We start from the raw sequence: 17,607 nt of genomic DNA on the forward strand, positions 1-17,607 counted from the left end.
CTGTTTCCATGGACACTAACTGAATCATCACAACTGTTAGTTACTAGTTTTTCACCACTGTGTATTTAAGTCCCTCCATGTGCACTCTTCATTTGTCTGATATTGTCTGTGCAAGCCACAATGTTTTGCCTGCTTTATCATGTGGATCTACCTGGATTTTTTTTTATTTAATAAAATCTTCTGCATTTTTAATCTTCATTGCCTTCTGACATGAAGTGTGGCAATTTTAATATAACCCATTCCTGATCAAGTCAGATTATGTCAAGGTTTGTTGGAGGAAATTATACCACACTGACCAAATACGCAAAAGGAAGCATGAAAGAAAAAAACAATAGTGATAGTAAGAAACTATTACTCTCTACTATTACTAACTTTTCTGTGTCCTTCACTCTGTCTCTACATTTCAGACCAACTCCTCACCTGAAGCCTGGACCTCCATGATGTACTGGTGAAGATCCTGTCCCTGCTGTATGACTTCATAGGTCATGTTGTTCATGGCGAGTTTGCGCTCAGTGTGTCTGTGTAATCTCTGTTCAGCCAGCGTGAGTTCCTCTGTGTTGAAATCAGACGCCTGACGCATCAGATCCTGTTTCCATGCATCCAGCTCACCCATCACCTATAGAACAAATGCATATATTACCAGTTTACACTCATATTAATAAAAATAGTGACCAGAATTTAAGTCATCAATCATAAAAAAATCTTGACATCCATGACAGCAGTTATGCTCAATTTGTGAGCGAATCATTCTATAGAGTTAGATCGTTTAATTGATTCACTCACAAATCACACTGATCCAGTTCAGCTCAGCTAACTGGAGAACTTCTGTTCCCTTTCAGTGTGTCATGTTCTAAGTTACATCAGAAAGACACTGATGAATGGGATCTGGCCCTATAGCCCAACCACCATTGAGTGGTAACAAAACAAGCCAATGGTACACAGAGAACTTGGGTATATGGAATTTGCATTGCGAGCTCCGCCCCGCAGTGTGGGTATATAAGGAGCAGCGTGAGCAACTTGCACTCAAGCTTTTGCTTCGGAGCCAAGCACATCACTTGCTGCTTTCACCGGAGGGTTACAAGCTAATCAACTGGTGTTGATTGGTTCCTGGGGGCTGCTCGTGCTGATCGCCAGCACCCCCTGCTGGTCCTTTTCTTTCCGGAAGTGCACCAGGAAGTGACCAGTTCATGGAAGGCACCTTTAACTGCCCAAAACCATTCTGGTGGTTCCTCCGCCTTCACTGCCCTCGATGGTGGAGCGGCCAAGGGTTATGCGGGGATTCCCCCAGTGGAGCGTTCTGTTGTGATGCAATTGTGTCCTCAGAGCACCTCTGCATGGCGTGGTGGTCCCAAACTTCCCTCCAAAGGCCTTTAAGTTCTCTTCCACGCTTATGGCCAAGGCTTATAGAGCTGCGGGTCAAGCCGCTTCTGCTCTGTACGCCATGGCTTTAAGACCCTTCAAGTCTACCAGGCCAAGCTGCTGTTGTCCCCCCATGTTTCGGGGTGTTCGCGCGATGATGATGGGCAAGGATGCTCCTGTCATGTGCGCAGAGGTCGAGGCCCTGCTGGCAAAGGTCGTGATAGAGCCGGTCCCTCCAGCCGACATGAAGTCTGGCTTTTACAGCCCCTGCTTCATAGTACCCAAGAAAACAGGTGGGTTATGGCCAATCGTGGACTTGCATGCCTTGAACCGAGCACTTCACAGACTTCAAGATGCTAACGCCCAAGCGCATTTTTGGATGCATTGATCGGTTTGATTGGTTTGCAGCAATAAATCTTGTGGAGTCAAAAGCATCTGAGGTCGCTTCTTTCCATTCACATCCCAGGAAGGCTCAATCGTGCAGCTGACAAGCTCTCATGGCAGCAGTCTCATCCAGTGTTTTCTCCAGTGAGCCTTCTTGCACAGACGTTGAACAAGATCAATGAGGACTAGGAGCAGGTTCTCATGGTTGTGCCCATTTGGCCCAGCCGGACCTGGTTCCCTGAACTTGTAGTCCTCGTGACAGCCCCTCACTGGAGGTTTAGGTACCTTGCCCACTCAGGTGGTAGCTACCATCACTTCAGCTAGAGCCGGGCCCACCAGACATGCCTATGCTTTGAAGTGGAACCTCTTCGTCACTTGGAGATGCCCGATCGGGTCAGTGCTTTCCTTTCTTCAGCAAGGGTTGGAGCAAAGGCTGCCTCCTTCCACCCTGAAGGTCTATGTGGCCGCCATTTCAGCTCACCAGGACCCTGTTGATGGTAAGTCTCTTGGGAAGCATGATCTGATCATCAGGTTCCTGAGAGGGGCCAGGAAGCTCAGTCCACCTCGCCCTCAGCAAGTTCCCTCTTGGGACCTCGAAGTGGTTCTATCGGCACTGCAGAGGGCTCTCAGTAGAGCTAAAGTTTGTATAATTGAAAACTGCCCTCCTGACGGCTTTGGCTTCGGTGAAGAGGGTCAGGGACCTTCAGGCATTTTCAGTTGACAAACTGTGCCTGGAATTCGGGCTGGCCAACTCTCACGTTGTCTTGAGACCCCGGCCTGGGTATGTGCCCAAAGCTCCCACCACTCCCTTTAGAGGTCAGGTGGTGAACTTGCAAGCGCTACCCCTGGAGGAGGCAGATCCAGCCCTGGCACTGCTCTGTCCAGTATGTGCGCTTCGCATATGTAACCCTAGTTCCCTGAAGGAGGGAACGGATATGTTACTTCCCTTTGCCACATCGCTGTTCCGCTAAATGGCTGGGTGACTCTGCTCGGCTCCTCAGCGAACACTTGAGTGCGAGTTGCTCACGCTGCTCCATTATATACCAACACTGCGGGTGGAGCTCGAGATGCAAATTCCGCAGACCAAGGTACTCTGTGTACCACTGGCTCGTTTTTTACCACTCGAAGGTGATTGGGCTCACGGGCGAGATCCCATTCGTCAGTCTCTTTCTGACGTAACGTCTCCGTACCCTCCTTCAGGGAATGAGGGTTACATATGAAAGTTTTTAGTAGTCAAAATTTATTTAAATGAAAGAAGATTTCCCCAATGTCAATATTGAAATCACTGCAAGATTGATACATTACAGGGCAGATCATCCAGTTATATTAGATATTAAGAGAAAATCATAAACAGAGCTCTGAAAATAAAAGACAAGCATAGATACAAGATGTAAATATGGATATTTCATTAGATGATAGGAATGCAATTTATTAAATGCACAAACACAAACTATGAATACTCAGTTTAGACTTTACCAAAATATAAGTGGGTAATGAGAACTTATACAGTTTAACCCCTGTAAGATAAAAAAAAACACTAATATTTCTGATCTATGTTTTAAATGCAATAAGCTTCAAGGTACAGTACATTTTTCCCTTGTGTGTGGGAATGTGAGGAGGTGCAGAAGTTTTGGGGTGGGGTGATTCAATATGTTTCTCAACTTACTCTTCCTCTATGTCCTGTATTGTGTGTATTTAATATTTATACAGACAATTGCTCTTTGTCTACAAAAGAAAGAAAGCTCTGTTGCATTGTGTTGGAAAATTACCAATTGCCCTTCCCTTGGACTATGGCTGAAAACCTTAATATCTTGTTTGGCTATTGAAAATCTTACGTATGTACTGTAATAAGGAAGAAACTGTCTGAATTTAAAAATATATAGATTTTATAGGCGTTTTTGGACTTTGGATAAAAATGGATATATTAAGAGCTAAATGGAAATACAAAAATATATAAATAGAAACTAATAAAAATGACAAAAACACACAAAATTACAACAAAAAACTTAATTTACTACTTAAATTAAACTAAAATTAAAATTAAAACTTAAAATATAAAATAAAATATTAATAAATGCTAATATTCATAAATAAATAAATTATAATACATAAATAATACTAAAATAACACTGCACTACAGATTAAGAATGCACAAGTGATATGGAACATTTTTATGATGTATTTGTTTCTTTCTTGAAGCTTGACAGCCCTAGTCTTAATTCACTTCCATACCGAAATGAGAAAGTAGGATAATTTTCAAAAATTCACATTTGGTGTTCCACAGAAGAATGTAAGCCCCTCAGATTATGACAGATATGGGGATGAACTATGAGATAAAGCTAATACAGTAAAATAAACGACATTCCTCAAAACTGATTTACAAATCAAAACATTACATTTTACATCATACACAAACATACAGATATGCAGACAGCACAGTTCAAATAAGTTCAGGCCATCAAACACAGACAAACAAACACACACCTCCAAGGCGTACTGTTCAAAGATACGGAGCTGCAGGAAGATGTCCAGTTTGATCCTGCGCTCATGGAAAACCTCCTCCATATGAGCCTGAGCCTCATCCAACTGCTGAAGAACGCCCTCGATATGAGCCACGGAGCTGGCATGAGGCAGCTTATTACAGGCCAGCGCTGAGTCCCTGTTTGAACCAACACAAACCCACGCCAACACATCCAAGAGCAAATCAATATCAATAGAGGCCACGTTAATTCAGAACCAGTATATCAGCATGACATAACATAAAAGGATTTGTTTAGAAGTAATCTGAAGAAATATTATTGAAATTGATCTGCAGACTGAAAATTATTGGAGCTGTGGCCTAGTGGTTAACAGATTTGGATCTACTGTAAATCTTCACTAGATTGTTACGCTTTCGAGGCTGTTGCAAGAAGTCAGGTTGGGAAGAAATTGGTAAATTCTGTAATGGAAAATATGAAAAGTTATGATCAGTGGAAAAATCTGGTGGACAGTTTTCATCTGTATTTTATTGGAGTATTTTTATTTTGAGAAGCTTTGACTGCACTACATTTACTTTTACAACGTACTTGACTGCGTTTCTTAAAAACGTGTTGTTCCTCATTATTTTGAATTGACAAAATTGTCATCTGCTCTGAGACACGATAGCATAGCATAGCATTCTTCTTAAAATTCTATACAGTTTGTCCTATGATGTCTATTTTTAAATTGTTTGTCAACACACATCTTCCCCTCATTTATCACTTGTTTGCACACATGATGTAACTTAAATTGAAATTTTTATATATTTAATGTTTTGACAATGTATGACAAGTTTTGTTAATAAAATACAAAATTTTCTTACTTGAAAATCAATACGTATCTATCTTGTATCTGCATCCATTAACCTTTCTTATTGACTACTGATAGCTAACTGGCAAATCATAATAATTCATACTTATATAAAACTTATAACAACCATGCCTAAGTTCCCCTCCCCAAGTATTTTGAGCAGTAGGATAAAAAAGGCCAAATTGCCCTCTCCCCTCCAATATTTGAAATTCTTGCAATGCTCTGCTGTCCTCCAGTAAACAGTGTTCTGCTTACTGATAGGATGACAAAAAGGTGTAAAAGTTTTTAAGTAGTTCAAAATGATTATTTCCCAAATAGAATTAGACCTTGAATTTTCTTCCCCATTCTACTTCTTTATGAAAACATCTCACAATGTTGAAGACTTGAAGACATGCCTCAGTATTTTTGAAGTATTTGGTACTTCATCCACCACTGGTTATGTTGAAATACTGTACAAAAGGAGCAAGCTGGCAGCCTCACCGCAGGTGCTGAATAAGCTCCTCCCCTTCTTTGATGACATTGAGTGTGGCATCCAGAGTGCTGCTCTGCTGCTGCTGAAACTGTCTGATCAGCTCCTGAACAGCATCCACAGACTCTGAGTTCACCACCGGCTCCACAAGAGTCTTCTGCAAGTCCTCCATCCATGACCACAGCTACAGACAGACAGGTCAGGCAGACAGACACATCAGAAAGACAGACAGACAGACAGACAGACAGGTCAGGCAGACAGACACATTAGAAAGACAGACAGACAGACAGACAGACAGGTCAGACAGACAGACACATCAGAAAGACAGACAGACAGACAGGTCAGACAGACAGACAGACAGAGAGACACATCAGATAGACAGACAGACACATCAGACAGACAGACAGACAGACAGACAGACAGACAGGTCAGGCAGAACAGTCAGACAGACAGACAGACACATCAGATAGACAGACAGACACATCAGACAGACAGACAGACAGACACATCAGACAGACAGACAGACACATCAGATAGACAGACAGACACATCAGACAGACAGACACATCAGATAGACAGACAGACACATCAGACAGACAGACAGTCAGGTCAGGTCAGGCAGAACAGACAGACAGACAGACATGTTATTTCAAGGCTGTTGATCAGCTGTTCCTTTACCCTAAGCAATGTGAGACAGATCCAGGACAGTAAACAGATGCTGGGTAGGCAGGTGTCAAGATGTTCTAGGTAGCTGCTTGTTCTCTGTTAGGTGGTTGCTAGATTGTTGCTAGGCAGTTGCTTGGCTTTTCTAAGTGTTTTCTTGGCCACTTTGGGGGTTATAAGGGTGTTGCTACATGGCTGTTGCAAAGATGTTCTAGGTTGTAGTTTCTAGGGCTTTCCAAGTGTGGTAAAAAAAAAAAATTAATTGATGATTAATAAATCAATGAATCAATACATTATAGTGGAAATACTACTATATAAAAGTGAAAAGAAGCAGATTTCTGGAGTCTTGTCATTTTTGGACAAGAATGTTTCTGCTCCACTGTTTGCAGTCGGATCATTTTAAACTGAAAGACTTCAGTCCAAGCATGCAGCAAGTGAATGCATTCTAGCAGTCAGTTAAAAACTGAGCTAATTCCAAAAAAAAAAAAAAAAAACAAGCTGATTACATCAGAGATCATGGAGAGAATAGTTATCTCACGTCCAGATTTTATTCAGTGTGTATTTGGCTTCAAAATATCATCTCTCTCATATGCTGTGATTGGTTTTTCATCTCCTGTGAGTGTTCTATATTGGATGCTGGCTAAAGAAGCATGTTTTAGAGTTGATAGGTTATTTCTAGGGGGTCGTTAAGGTGTTGCTAGAGTATTCTAGGAAGTTTTTTGGAAAGTTGCCAAAGCGCTGGAGGGATTTCTTTACTTTAACAGTTAGAATTATTCCTCTCATAAGAAGTTGTTTAAAAAGAATCTCACTATTTTGTCTTTGTCCAATTAGTTTAGTTTTTAAATTTTGCTTTCAGTCAGTAAGTGAAATTGAGAGCTAATAACAAAATCTCTCACGCATACACAGAGATCAGTCAAAACTATTAAAACTATTTGAGAAGCTCTGATTAGCGTGTGTGTGTGTGGAGGTGCACACTACCTCTTTAGTGTGGGTGTGAAAAGACACTGAGATATCCAGCAGTAGTTTCCTCTGCTCCACCCTCCGCACAAACTCCTGAACTCTGACCTCCAGGTGATGGGCAGCAGCGTAAATCTCTTCTGGATCACACTCTCCCGTCTGAGCCAGCTGCTCCGCAGCCTCCAAAAGCTTATCCGCATTAGTGTAAGTGTTCTGGAGTGAATGAGAGAGAGAGAAGTACATTAAAAACATTATTAACAGGAAACTCAATAGCAAGATGAATGATATTGAAAAAAAAAAAGCCACAACTTGACCCCAGAGAACTAGTTAATTATAGACCAATCTCGAATCTCCCTTTTCCGTCCAAGATACTAGAAAAGGTGGTATCCTCACAATTATATTCCTTCTTAGAGAAAAATGGTATATGTGAGGATTTCCAGTCAGGATTTAGACCGTATCATAGTACTGAAACTGCTCTCCTTAGAGTTACAAATGATCTGCTCTTATCATCTGATCGTGGGTGTATCTCTCTATTAGTTTTATTGGATCTTAGTGCTGCGTTTGACACAATTGACCACAACATTCTTTTGCATAGACTTGAACACTTTGTTGGCATCAGTGGAAGTGCATTAGCATGGTTTAAATCGTACTTATATGAACGCCATCAGTTCGTAGCAGTGAATGAAGATCTATCATATCGATCACAAGTGCAGTATGGAGTACCTCAAGGCTCAGTTCTAGGGCCGCTACTCTTCACGCTTTATATGTTACCCTTGGGAGATATCATCAGGAAACATGGTGTTAGCTTTCACTGTTATGCTGATGATACGCAGCTCTATATTTCCTCGCAGCCCGGTGAAACACACCAATTTGAAAAACTAATGGAATGCATAGTCGATATAAAAAATTGGATGACGAGTAATTTCTTACTGCTAAATTCAGAAAAAACAGAGGTGTTAATCATAGGGCCTAAAAACTCTACTTGTAATAACCTAGAACACTGTCTAAGACTTGATGGTTGCTCTGTCAATTCTTCGTCATCAGTTAGGAACCTAGGTGTGCTACTTGATCGCAATCTTTCCTTAGAAAGCCACGTTTCTAGCATTTGTAAAACTGCATTTTTCCATCTCAAAAATATATCTAAATTACGGCCTATGCTCTCAATGTTAAATGCAGAAATGTTAATCCATGCATTTATGACTTCAAGGTTAGACTACTGTAATGCTTTATTGGGTGGTTGTTCTGCACGCTTGGTAAACAAACTACAGCTAGTCCAAAATGCAGCAGCAAGAGTTCTTACTAGAACCAGGAAGTATGACCATATTAGCCCGGTCCTGTCCACACTGCACTGGCTCCCTATCAAACATCGTATAGATTTTAAAATATTGCTTATTACTTATAAAGCCCTGAATGGTTTAGCACCTCAGTATTTGAATGAGCTCCTTTTACATTATACTCCTCTACGTCCGCTACGTTCTCAAAACTCAGGCAATTTGATAATACCTAGAATATCAAAATCAACTGCGGGCGGCAGATCCTTTTCCTATTTGGCGCCTAAACTCTGGAATAACCTACCTAACATTGTTCGGGAGGCAGACACACTCTTGCAGTTTAAATCTAGATTAAAGACCCATCTCTTTAACCTGGCATACACATAACATACTAATATGCTTTTAATATCCAAATCCGTTAAAGGATTTTTAGGCTGCATTAATTAGCTAAACTGGAACCGGAACACTTCACATAACACGTACTTTCTACATCATTAGAAGAATGGCATCTACGCTAATATTTGTCTGTTTCTCTCTTGTTCCGAGGTCACCGTGGCCACCAGATCCAGTCTGTGTCCAGATCAGAGGGTCACTGCAGTCACCCGGATCCAGTACGTATCCAGACCAGATGGTGGATCAGCACCTAGAAAGGACCTCTACTGCCCTGAAAGACAGCAGAGACCAGGACAACTAGAGCCCCAGATACAGATCCCCTGTAAAGACCTTGTCTCAGAGGAGCACCAGGACAAGACCACAGGAAACAGATGATTCTTCTGCACAATCTGACTTTGCTGCAGCCTGGAATTGAACTACTGGTTTCGTCTGGTCAGAGGAGAACTGGCCCCCCAACTGAGCCTGGTTTCTCCCAAGGTTTTTTTCTCCATTCTGTCACCGATGGAGTTTCGGTTCCTTGCCGCTGTCGCCTCTGGCTTGCTTAATTGGGGTCACTTCATCTACAGCGATATCGTTGACTTGATTGCAAATAAATGCACAGACACTATTTAAACTGAACAGAGATGACATCAATGAATTCAATGATGAACTGCCTTTAACTATCATTTTGCATTATTGAGACACTGTTTTCCAAATGAATGTTGTTCAGTGCTTTGGCGCAATGTATTTTGTTTAAAGCTCTATATAAATAAAGGTGATTGATTGATTGATTGATATCACTACTTCTGCTCATTTGCTCTTCATGCAAAATACACACACAAACACAACATAAATTGATTCCTACCTGTGCTACCTCCTGGAAGTCATCATGCCGTTTTTGTAGTGCTCGTGCTCTGTGTACAGACTTCCCAACTCCTGTGTGTTTACTGAGGAATGCCTCTCCATGGTTTTCAATCCAGTCCAAGACCTGAGCACACACACATCAACACTGGAGATATATATATATATATATATGTGTGTGTGTGTGTGTGTGTGTGTGTACAATGTGTATGTGTATTGCAGATAATGTTAATGCAATAAGAGGTCACTTAAGTGTTCATTAGTTATGTTTCTACACATAAACACACACATACATTTTTAAAAAGTGCCCTTAGTAATAAAGGGAAATTAAAAGTTTTAGTTAAAATAAAGTTAATATATTTAATAAACTGCATTTTCATCATTAAAAATGGACAATAATAAATATATTTAAATGCAAAATTCAATTCACATTAACTCTGGCAGTATGCTTTAATCATATTTCAAAGACAATACAAGTAATTATGATATATAAAGATGTATTTTAATGGTTAGCAGTTAGTTCACCCAAAAATGAAAATGCTGTCATCATTTACTCACCCTCAAGTTGTTCCAAACTTGTAAGAGTTCCTTTTTTCTATGGAACATAAAATAAGTTATTCTGAATAATGTTGGAACTATGGAAGTCAGTGGGGACCAGCAACTGTTTGGTTACCCACATTCTTCAAAATATCTTTTTTTGTGTGTGTTCAGCAGATAAAAGAAACTCATACAAGTCTGGAACAGTTCGAGGGAAAGTAAATTATGACAATGTTCAACCTAGTCTTATTCATGTCGAATTTATGTAAACACGCTTAAGTTCAACTAATTGCATTTAATATAAATTTAAACTATAACGCACTCATTAATTTCATTTTTTTTTCAAATAACATGCAGTTAAGTGTCCAGAAACAATACACTCAATTTGCACTTGAGCATATTAATAAGTACTGTTTACTTAACATAATAAGTACTGTTTTTAACTGTATGCAAAATTGTGTGTCTTTTTCACAAGGGTCATTTAATTTGTGATGTTTATTTCCGATAGAAACATTCAAAATATACTAACAGCAAGTCAGAGCTTAAATAGTTAGTTCCAAAGAGGCTCAGGGGATTTTTGAAGGTTCAGCAAACTTTGACAGAAGTCAAAAGTTCTTTTAGTTCACCGCACAAGCTCAATGCTCGAGTAAACCTGTCTCTGTCTAAAGAGACCCTGGAAAGATTCCAGTCACATCAAAGAAACAACACAGTCCTGACAGAGAACGGTACAACAAAAAGCCCCTGAAGGCGACGGCCACAGGAAGCAGAGTGTATTGTTGGAGGCATTGACTAGAGGCCAAGCACAATACTTCCGTCCCTCGAGGACGCTGAGGCAATCTCAGGCAACTGTATGAGCCAGAGTCCGTGTCACTTCCTCTAATGCTCTCTGCACTTGATATTTGTTCTGCCATAGGAGAAACATTGTTACACACAGAGATCTAAAAACAGCTGCTGAAAGGTTGAGAGGCTGGGGTCAGATTAGTCAGATGTTGAATTCTGTGTGTATAGTGTGTGTAAGTGCATGCAGGATTGCATCTTTGGGAATTGCATGCATATCTGAGCATATCTATACATGATTTCCATAATCCATATACCTGCTGCACATCTTGTTGAAACACACACAGCTGAAGTCTCTGGTGCAGCCGGAGCTTGCGGTGTTGCAAGAGACCCTCCAGTCTGCGATACTGATGAACTACCTCATGGACCACCTCCAGAACCCCCCTCACCGCCTGACTGTAGTCGGCCCCTGCCGTCAGGGACCCGGAGTCAGGCGGAGGCTGAGGCCTCTGCAAAACATCCAGTAGTGTTTTTCCTTTCTGACTGACCTGCAATTAGAAATAGAACATTCAATAGGCAATGGCATTTTCACTACGCACATTACTACTTCAAGTGTCTGTGTGTTTTAGATTAGCGATTAAAACATTCTAAGCATAATATGTAGGCTACTTCGTATATTAAAAAGTCTACAAAAAAAGCATCTCCAAATGCTCACCTCTGTATATGCCGTGGTGACCTGCTCGTATAGATTCTGGTGGTTGTGAATGGCTATCTCCAGCTCTTGCGCTGCTGTCGGCAAGCCGCCCTCACCACATGACTTCACCCATCCCTCCATGCTGGAGAGAAACTGAGAGCACACTCTCGTAAACTTTACAGCATAAAATGGCCATGGAATAAAACCAGAGAGGACTGAGGTGCACGGCTGTAAACACCCATTAAAAACAAGCTCAAACATCATTTAACAGAGTTACTGAGGATTATACAAATTGGGGTCATAAATCAAAGGCATGAAGAAGCTATGTGTGCTATGTGTCTGCTCTAGACAAAGGAGTTATTAATGAAGAAAGAGACTGAAGCTGACAGGGGATCCAAATAGAGGAAATCAGGAACCGTTGAAATAAATGGATCAAATGAGTCAAGTATCCAAAATTAGTTTAACATTTTAATAATAAAGTTTAATAATTTATAATAATATCACACAGACTTAAACTGAATATGAAAATGAACTGAGTTATTTATTTGCATTAAAATCTTTTCATTTACCGTAATGATAAAGAATCCATACGTGCAAAAATGTGGGTTGTCTTTTTAAGCAATCAACACTCAACGTGAAATTTTTTTTTAAAATTGGATAAGCTGCATGGGCTTCACAAAATAATTTGATAAAAAAAATGTATGAGTCTAAAATCTGATTTTAATAAATGTGTCCCCCCCCCCCAAAAAAAATAAAAAATCAGAAACCAAACAGGCCAGTTATTACCTGTTCAGATTTCTGGTGGAACACAGAGGACATGGCAAGGATGGCACTGCGCTCCTCCAGCGCCGAGGCAAAGCTCTTCCAGTCCTGATCCAGCTGGCCAGAGATCTGCTGTATCTGAGCGGCAGCGTAATGACCCGCCTCACACAGCCGCGTCGCCACCGAGACGATACGCGAGATATTGACATACGCATTCTTAAAAGAAGAAACAGGATGCCAGAAGATGATAGCATCAAATTAGTAACAAGAAGGTACAAAAGCTGTTCAATTGTGTCCAGTGAGAGTGTATCAAGAGTGTTTTCTTGTAGCATTCCTGCGTCATACCATAGAGTTCATAGCAAAGTGGTCATGCTGGGTCTGTAGATCTGCTGCATGCTGGTTGCTCACACCAATGTCTGTGTGCGTCTGCAGGAACAGCTCTTTATTGTGTCCAATCCATTCAAACATCTGCAGAGAGAGAGAGAAAAGAAGAGAAAAATGCTGATTCACAGACAGTTTGGTCTCAAAAAACCCTTCAAAAGTGTTTAGACCCAGACTAAAAGAAACACTCAGGCTGTAGATTACCATACTGGACCAATCAAGATTCACATTTATACATAAATATTTACAAAGGCCTAGTCAAATCTGCTTAACAGTCATTCTAGGGCTTTGGGTGATTTAACTTGCTGTTAGTGTTCTAGTGATCTACACATGAACCTTAATATACACAGATTTTCTCTTTGGCTGATGTACAAGCAATAGCCCTTAGTGTTCTGGCTCTGGTGGAGCACAGATGGGCTCAGTCAGCAGGACCGGGGAGAGTGAGAGTGCTTCTCTGTTTGGGCTTAAACGGAGCACACGGCCTCCCATAGACATCAGGCCACAGAAGGGAGTACAGTGAACATAGTATTATCATTTCCATCATTCATTATTTACACATTCATATGACCTCCACCCACAGCACTCTACTACCATTACGTGACTTTTCATCGAATCATGCTAGAACTAGCTTTTTAAAAATGTGAGTGGTGTTTACGTGTGCAATATATACAGTAGAAGAAAACACACAAATAGGTACAACATATTTTACTGCCACAATTGAACTAAAAATAGGGAATTTGTTAATGAAACATGACTATAAATTCATTATCTTAATATTTTTTTTATGTCACGTGCAAAGCTGTTGAAAAAAAGAAGAAAAGCTTTAAGGTCTAAAAGCAAAGGCATTAAGACTCAAATTTATTACAAACATAAAAAATATCTGTATATTTTACAAATATATTTCATTGCATAAACTATATATTATTTTTTTTAATATAATTTTTGATATAATTAAAAAAATATTATAATGTTTAATTATATTGTTGTTATTTTAATATCATATTGTTATTAAATATTTTTAGTACAATAGTATTTTTACTACAGTAAAACAATGTTGAATAATATGATTCCCATTATAATAAATATTCTCATTTTATAAATTTTTCTATAAAGCTTTTATTTTATTATATTTATTTAGTTATTATTATTGTTATTAAATACATGTAATAATTTTTATTTACAGTACAATAGTATTATTCCTACAGTAAAATATAAACATATTTTAATATATATATATATATATATATATATATATATATATATATATATATATATATATATATATATAGTTATATTTAAATTATATGATTAAATAACAAATATTAAATACAAACTTATTGTTGAATATTATTATATTTAAAATGTATATTTTTATTAAGTTTATAATAAAAAAACATTATTTAAATAATTAATACAAATTATATATATATATATATATATATATATATATATATATATATATATATATATATATATATATATATATATATATATATATATATTATTATTATTATTATAAACACTCTCACTTTGTCCTCTAACCTTTTCTGCATCCTGCTCGTACAGACGTAACTGAAAACACTGGTCTAGCTGTTGTTTGCGGTTGTGCCAGGCCTGTAGCAGATGCTGCCGCGTAACTTGAAGTTTATCCAATAAGGCGGAAATCTTAGGTACCAAACTCTGGAAGTCAGCCCCACCAGACAGCCTTCCGTCGCCCCCATCCCTGATCTTTTGAAGGAGTCGCTGTCCTTCATGGTCTAACTCATCCACAGGTGCCTTCGTCATAGTCTTCCTCAGTCGAGTGTGCTCCTCCAGGAGTTTCCGTGCTTCCTCTGCATTAGTTGCCAGCTCCTGGTGAGAAAGCACCTCTTGCAGCTCCTCCAGCCGGGAAAGGAGGTGCAGAGCGCCTCCTGTGAACTCCTCAAGGGAAACACGGAGCTCAGTCCATTCTACATGGTTATACTCCAGGGTCCCTTCCAGATCTGCCGTCAGCTGAGACGGATCCACTAACTTAGTCAGACCTTCCACTGAAACCATACTGGTCTAAAAGAAGCAAAGTACTACATCATGTACCAAACAGAATATAATACATAAGGAATAATAGTCCATTATTTTTGCCCACATTTTTCATGAGCTGAACTCAAAGATCTTAGACTTTTTCTATGTACACAAAATGCCTATTTCTCTCAAATATTGTTCACAAATCTGTCTAAATCTGTGTTAGTGAGCACTTCTCCTTTGGCGAGTTGATCCATCCACCTCACAGGTGTGGCATATCAAGATGCTGATTAGACAGCATGGTTATTGCACAGGTGTGCCTTAGGCTTGCCACAATAAAAGGCCACTCTAAAATGTGCAGTTTTATCACACAGCACAATGCCACAGATTGTTGCCGCAAGTTTTAAGGGAGCATGCAGTTGGCCTGCTGACTGCAGGAATATCCACCAGAGCTGTTGCACGTGAATAACCTGATCAACTATATGCGAAGGAGATGTGTTGCACTTGCGTGAGGCAAATGGTAGTTACACCAGAAACGGACTGGTTTTTAGGACCCCCAATACAGTAAAACTGCAGATTATAGAGTGGCCTTTTATTGTGGCAAGCCTAAGGCACACCTGTGCAATAATCATGCTGTCTAATCAGCATCCTGATATGCCACACCTGTGAGGTGGCTGGATTATTTCTGCAAAGGAGAAGTGCTCACTAACACAGATTTAGACAGATTTGTGAACAATATTTGACAGAAATAGGCCTTTTGTGTACATAGAAAAAGTCTTAGTTGCATTTATAATTTTGTTCAGTGTAATTAAAACTTTTATTCAGCAATGATACATTAAACTGATCGAGCAAAGAACTTTCTATTCATAAAATAATTTTGAATATATATAAATATCAAACAACTTAAAAAACATTAAGCATTTTTTATTTCTATAATAATAGGAAATGTTACTTGGGCACCAAATCAGCACATTAGAATGTGACTCTGAAGACAAAAAAAAAAAAAAAAAAAAAAAAAAAAGGAAAAATATGTAAAACAAATATTTTGGCACAAACAAACACACTGAACTGTATTGGCAAATCATTTAATTTTTGTAAGCTTTCGAATATTAAAGGGATAGTTCACCCAAAAATCTAAATTATGTCATTAATAACTCAACCTCATGTCGTTGCAAACCAGTAAGACCTCCGTCTATCTTCTGGACACAGTTTAAGATATTTTAGAATTAGTCAGAGAGCTCTCAGTCCCTCCATTGAAACTATGTGTACGGTATACTGTCCATGTCCAGAAAGGTAAGAAAAACATCATCAAAGTAGTCCATGTGACATCAGAGGGTCAGTTAGAATTTTTTGAAGCATTGAAAATACATTTTGGTCCAAAAATAGCAAAAACTATGACTTTATTCAGCTATGTCTTCTCTTCTGTGTCTGTTGTGAGAGAATTCAAAACAAAGCAGTTTTTCCGGTTCGCGAACAAATAATTCGATGTAACCGGATCTTTTTGAACCATTTCACCAAATCGAACTGAATCGTTTTAAACGGTTCACGTCTCCAATACGCATTAATCCACAAATGACTTAAGCTGTTAACTTTTTTAATGTGGCTGACACTCCCTCTGAGTTCAAACAAACCAATATCCCGGCGTAATTCATTTACTCAAACAGTACACTGACTGAACTGCTGTGAAGAGAGAACTGAAGATGAACACCGAGCCAGATAATGAATGAAACATTGACTTGTTCACTAGTCAAGAACCGGTTGCATTGGTTTTCGGTCACCAGTAGTTCTTTCGGACAGTTCGATTCAATAAACCGGTTGAAGAAAACGGTCCACCAGTTCTTTTGCGCTCGACGTAATGGCGTCATTGGCGATGATTGCCCTTGAGTCAAGCCTTCGGTTTACCCGCGCTCATAACACTAGCACAGAATCAGTTCAGAATCAATCATCAAAAGAATCAGTTCAGTTCAGACGCTCTGTGTGTCGGTCTGCTTCACGCTGAATCACACATGCGCAGTGTCATCAGCTCCTCGGTTCACGAATCAGACACATCTGACAGAAACGGTTCTTGACTCGAGAACAAGTCAATGTTTCGTTCGTTATCTGGCTCAGCTAGGTGTTCATCTTCAGTTCTCTCTTCACAGCAGTTCAGTCAGTGTACTGTTTGAGTAAATGAATTACGCCGGGATATTGGTTTGTTTTAACTCAGAGGGAGTGTCAGCCACATTAAAAAAGTTAACAGCTTAAAGGGGGGGTGAAATGCTTGTTTTCACTCAATATCCTGTTAATTTTGAGTACCTATAGAGTAGTACTGCATCCTTCATAACTCCAAAAAGTCTTTAGTTTTATTATATTCATAAGAGAAAGATAGTCTGTACCGATTTTTCCCGGAAAAACACGACCAGCTGGAGGCGTGACATGTGGGCGGAGCTAAAGAATCATGAGCGCCAGTAGGCTTTTGCGTTGAGAGCGTTTGGAAGCTGTGACATTACCGTGAGGAAAAAAACATCCAAAACAAACCATGGTTAACAGTCAGATTCCGCGTATATTTATGATCCAGAATCAGATCCAGAGGCTGAAATTTAACAAGAGCAGCATCAGCAACGACGTCTCGATGTGGTATGTACTGAAACTGTATATATTTGCTTAGCGGTTTTGGAAAAGTTCCACTTTATGTCGTCTTTATTTTATTTTATTTTTTTTTAAGCTGTACATGTGGAAAGTGCAGTTTGATGACAACATCGCATGTTGTTTACTTGATGTGCTTACGCGGCGATAGCTAAGTTAACAACACAGAG

At 39.4% G+C, this 17,607-nt stretch overlaps 1 protein-coding gene across 3 annotated transcripts in view; it reads right to left on the minus strand.

Annotated features, from left to right (window-relative positions):
* The window catches only part of LOC113050873 (kalirin), an 82,516-nt gene that overhangs the window by 49,790 nt on the left and 15,119 nt on the right, over positions 1–17,607 (minus strand). The window contains exons 5-14 of one of the 3 annotated variants that reach the window (XM_026214284.1): positions 14,357–14,857; positions 12,779–12,901; positions 12,458–12,649; positions 11,693–11,824; positions 11,295–11,525; positions 9,668–9,790; positions 7,181–7,372; positions 5,551–5,723; positions 4,228–4,402; positions 421–616 (exon numbers count right to left, since the gene is read on the minus strand). In XM_026214284.1, the coding sequence (XP_026070069.1) occupies positions 421–616; positions 4,228–4,402; positions 5,551–5,723; positions 7,181–7,372; positions 9,668–9,790; positions 11,295–11,525; positions 11,693–11,824; positions 12,458–12,649; positions 12,779–12,901; positions 14,357–14,857 (2,038 nt within the window). Of the gene's footprint in view, positions 1–420; positions 617–4,227; positions 4,403–5,550; positions 5,724–7,180; positions 7,373–9,667; positions 9,791–10,221; positions 10,269–11,294; positions 11,526–11,692; positions 11,825–12,457; positions 12,650–12,778; positions 12,902–14,356; positions 14,858–17,607 lie in introns of those variants that run through there. The other 2 variants (XM_026214285.1, XM_026214287.1) reach the window with 2 other exon arrangements.

Source organism: Carassius auratus, chromosome 31 (assembly GCF_003368295.1).
Source record: "Carassius auratus strain Wakin chromosome 31, ASM336829v1, whole genome shotgun sequence".
NCBI classification, from domain to species: Eukaryota; Metazoa; Chordata; class Actinopteri; order Cypriniformes; family Cyprinidae; genus Carassius; species Carassius auratus.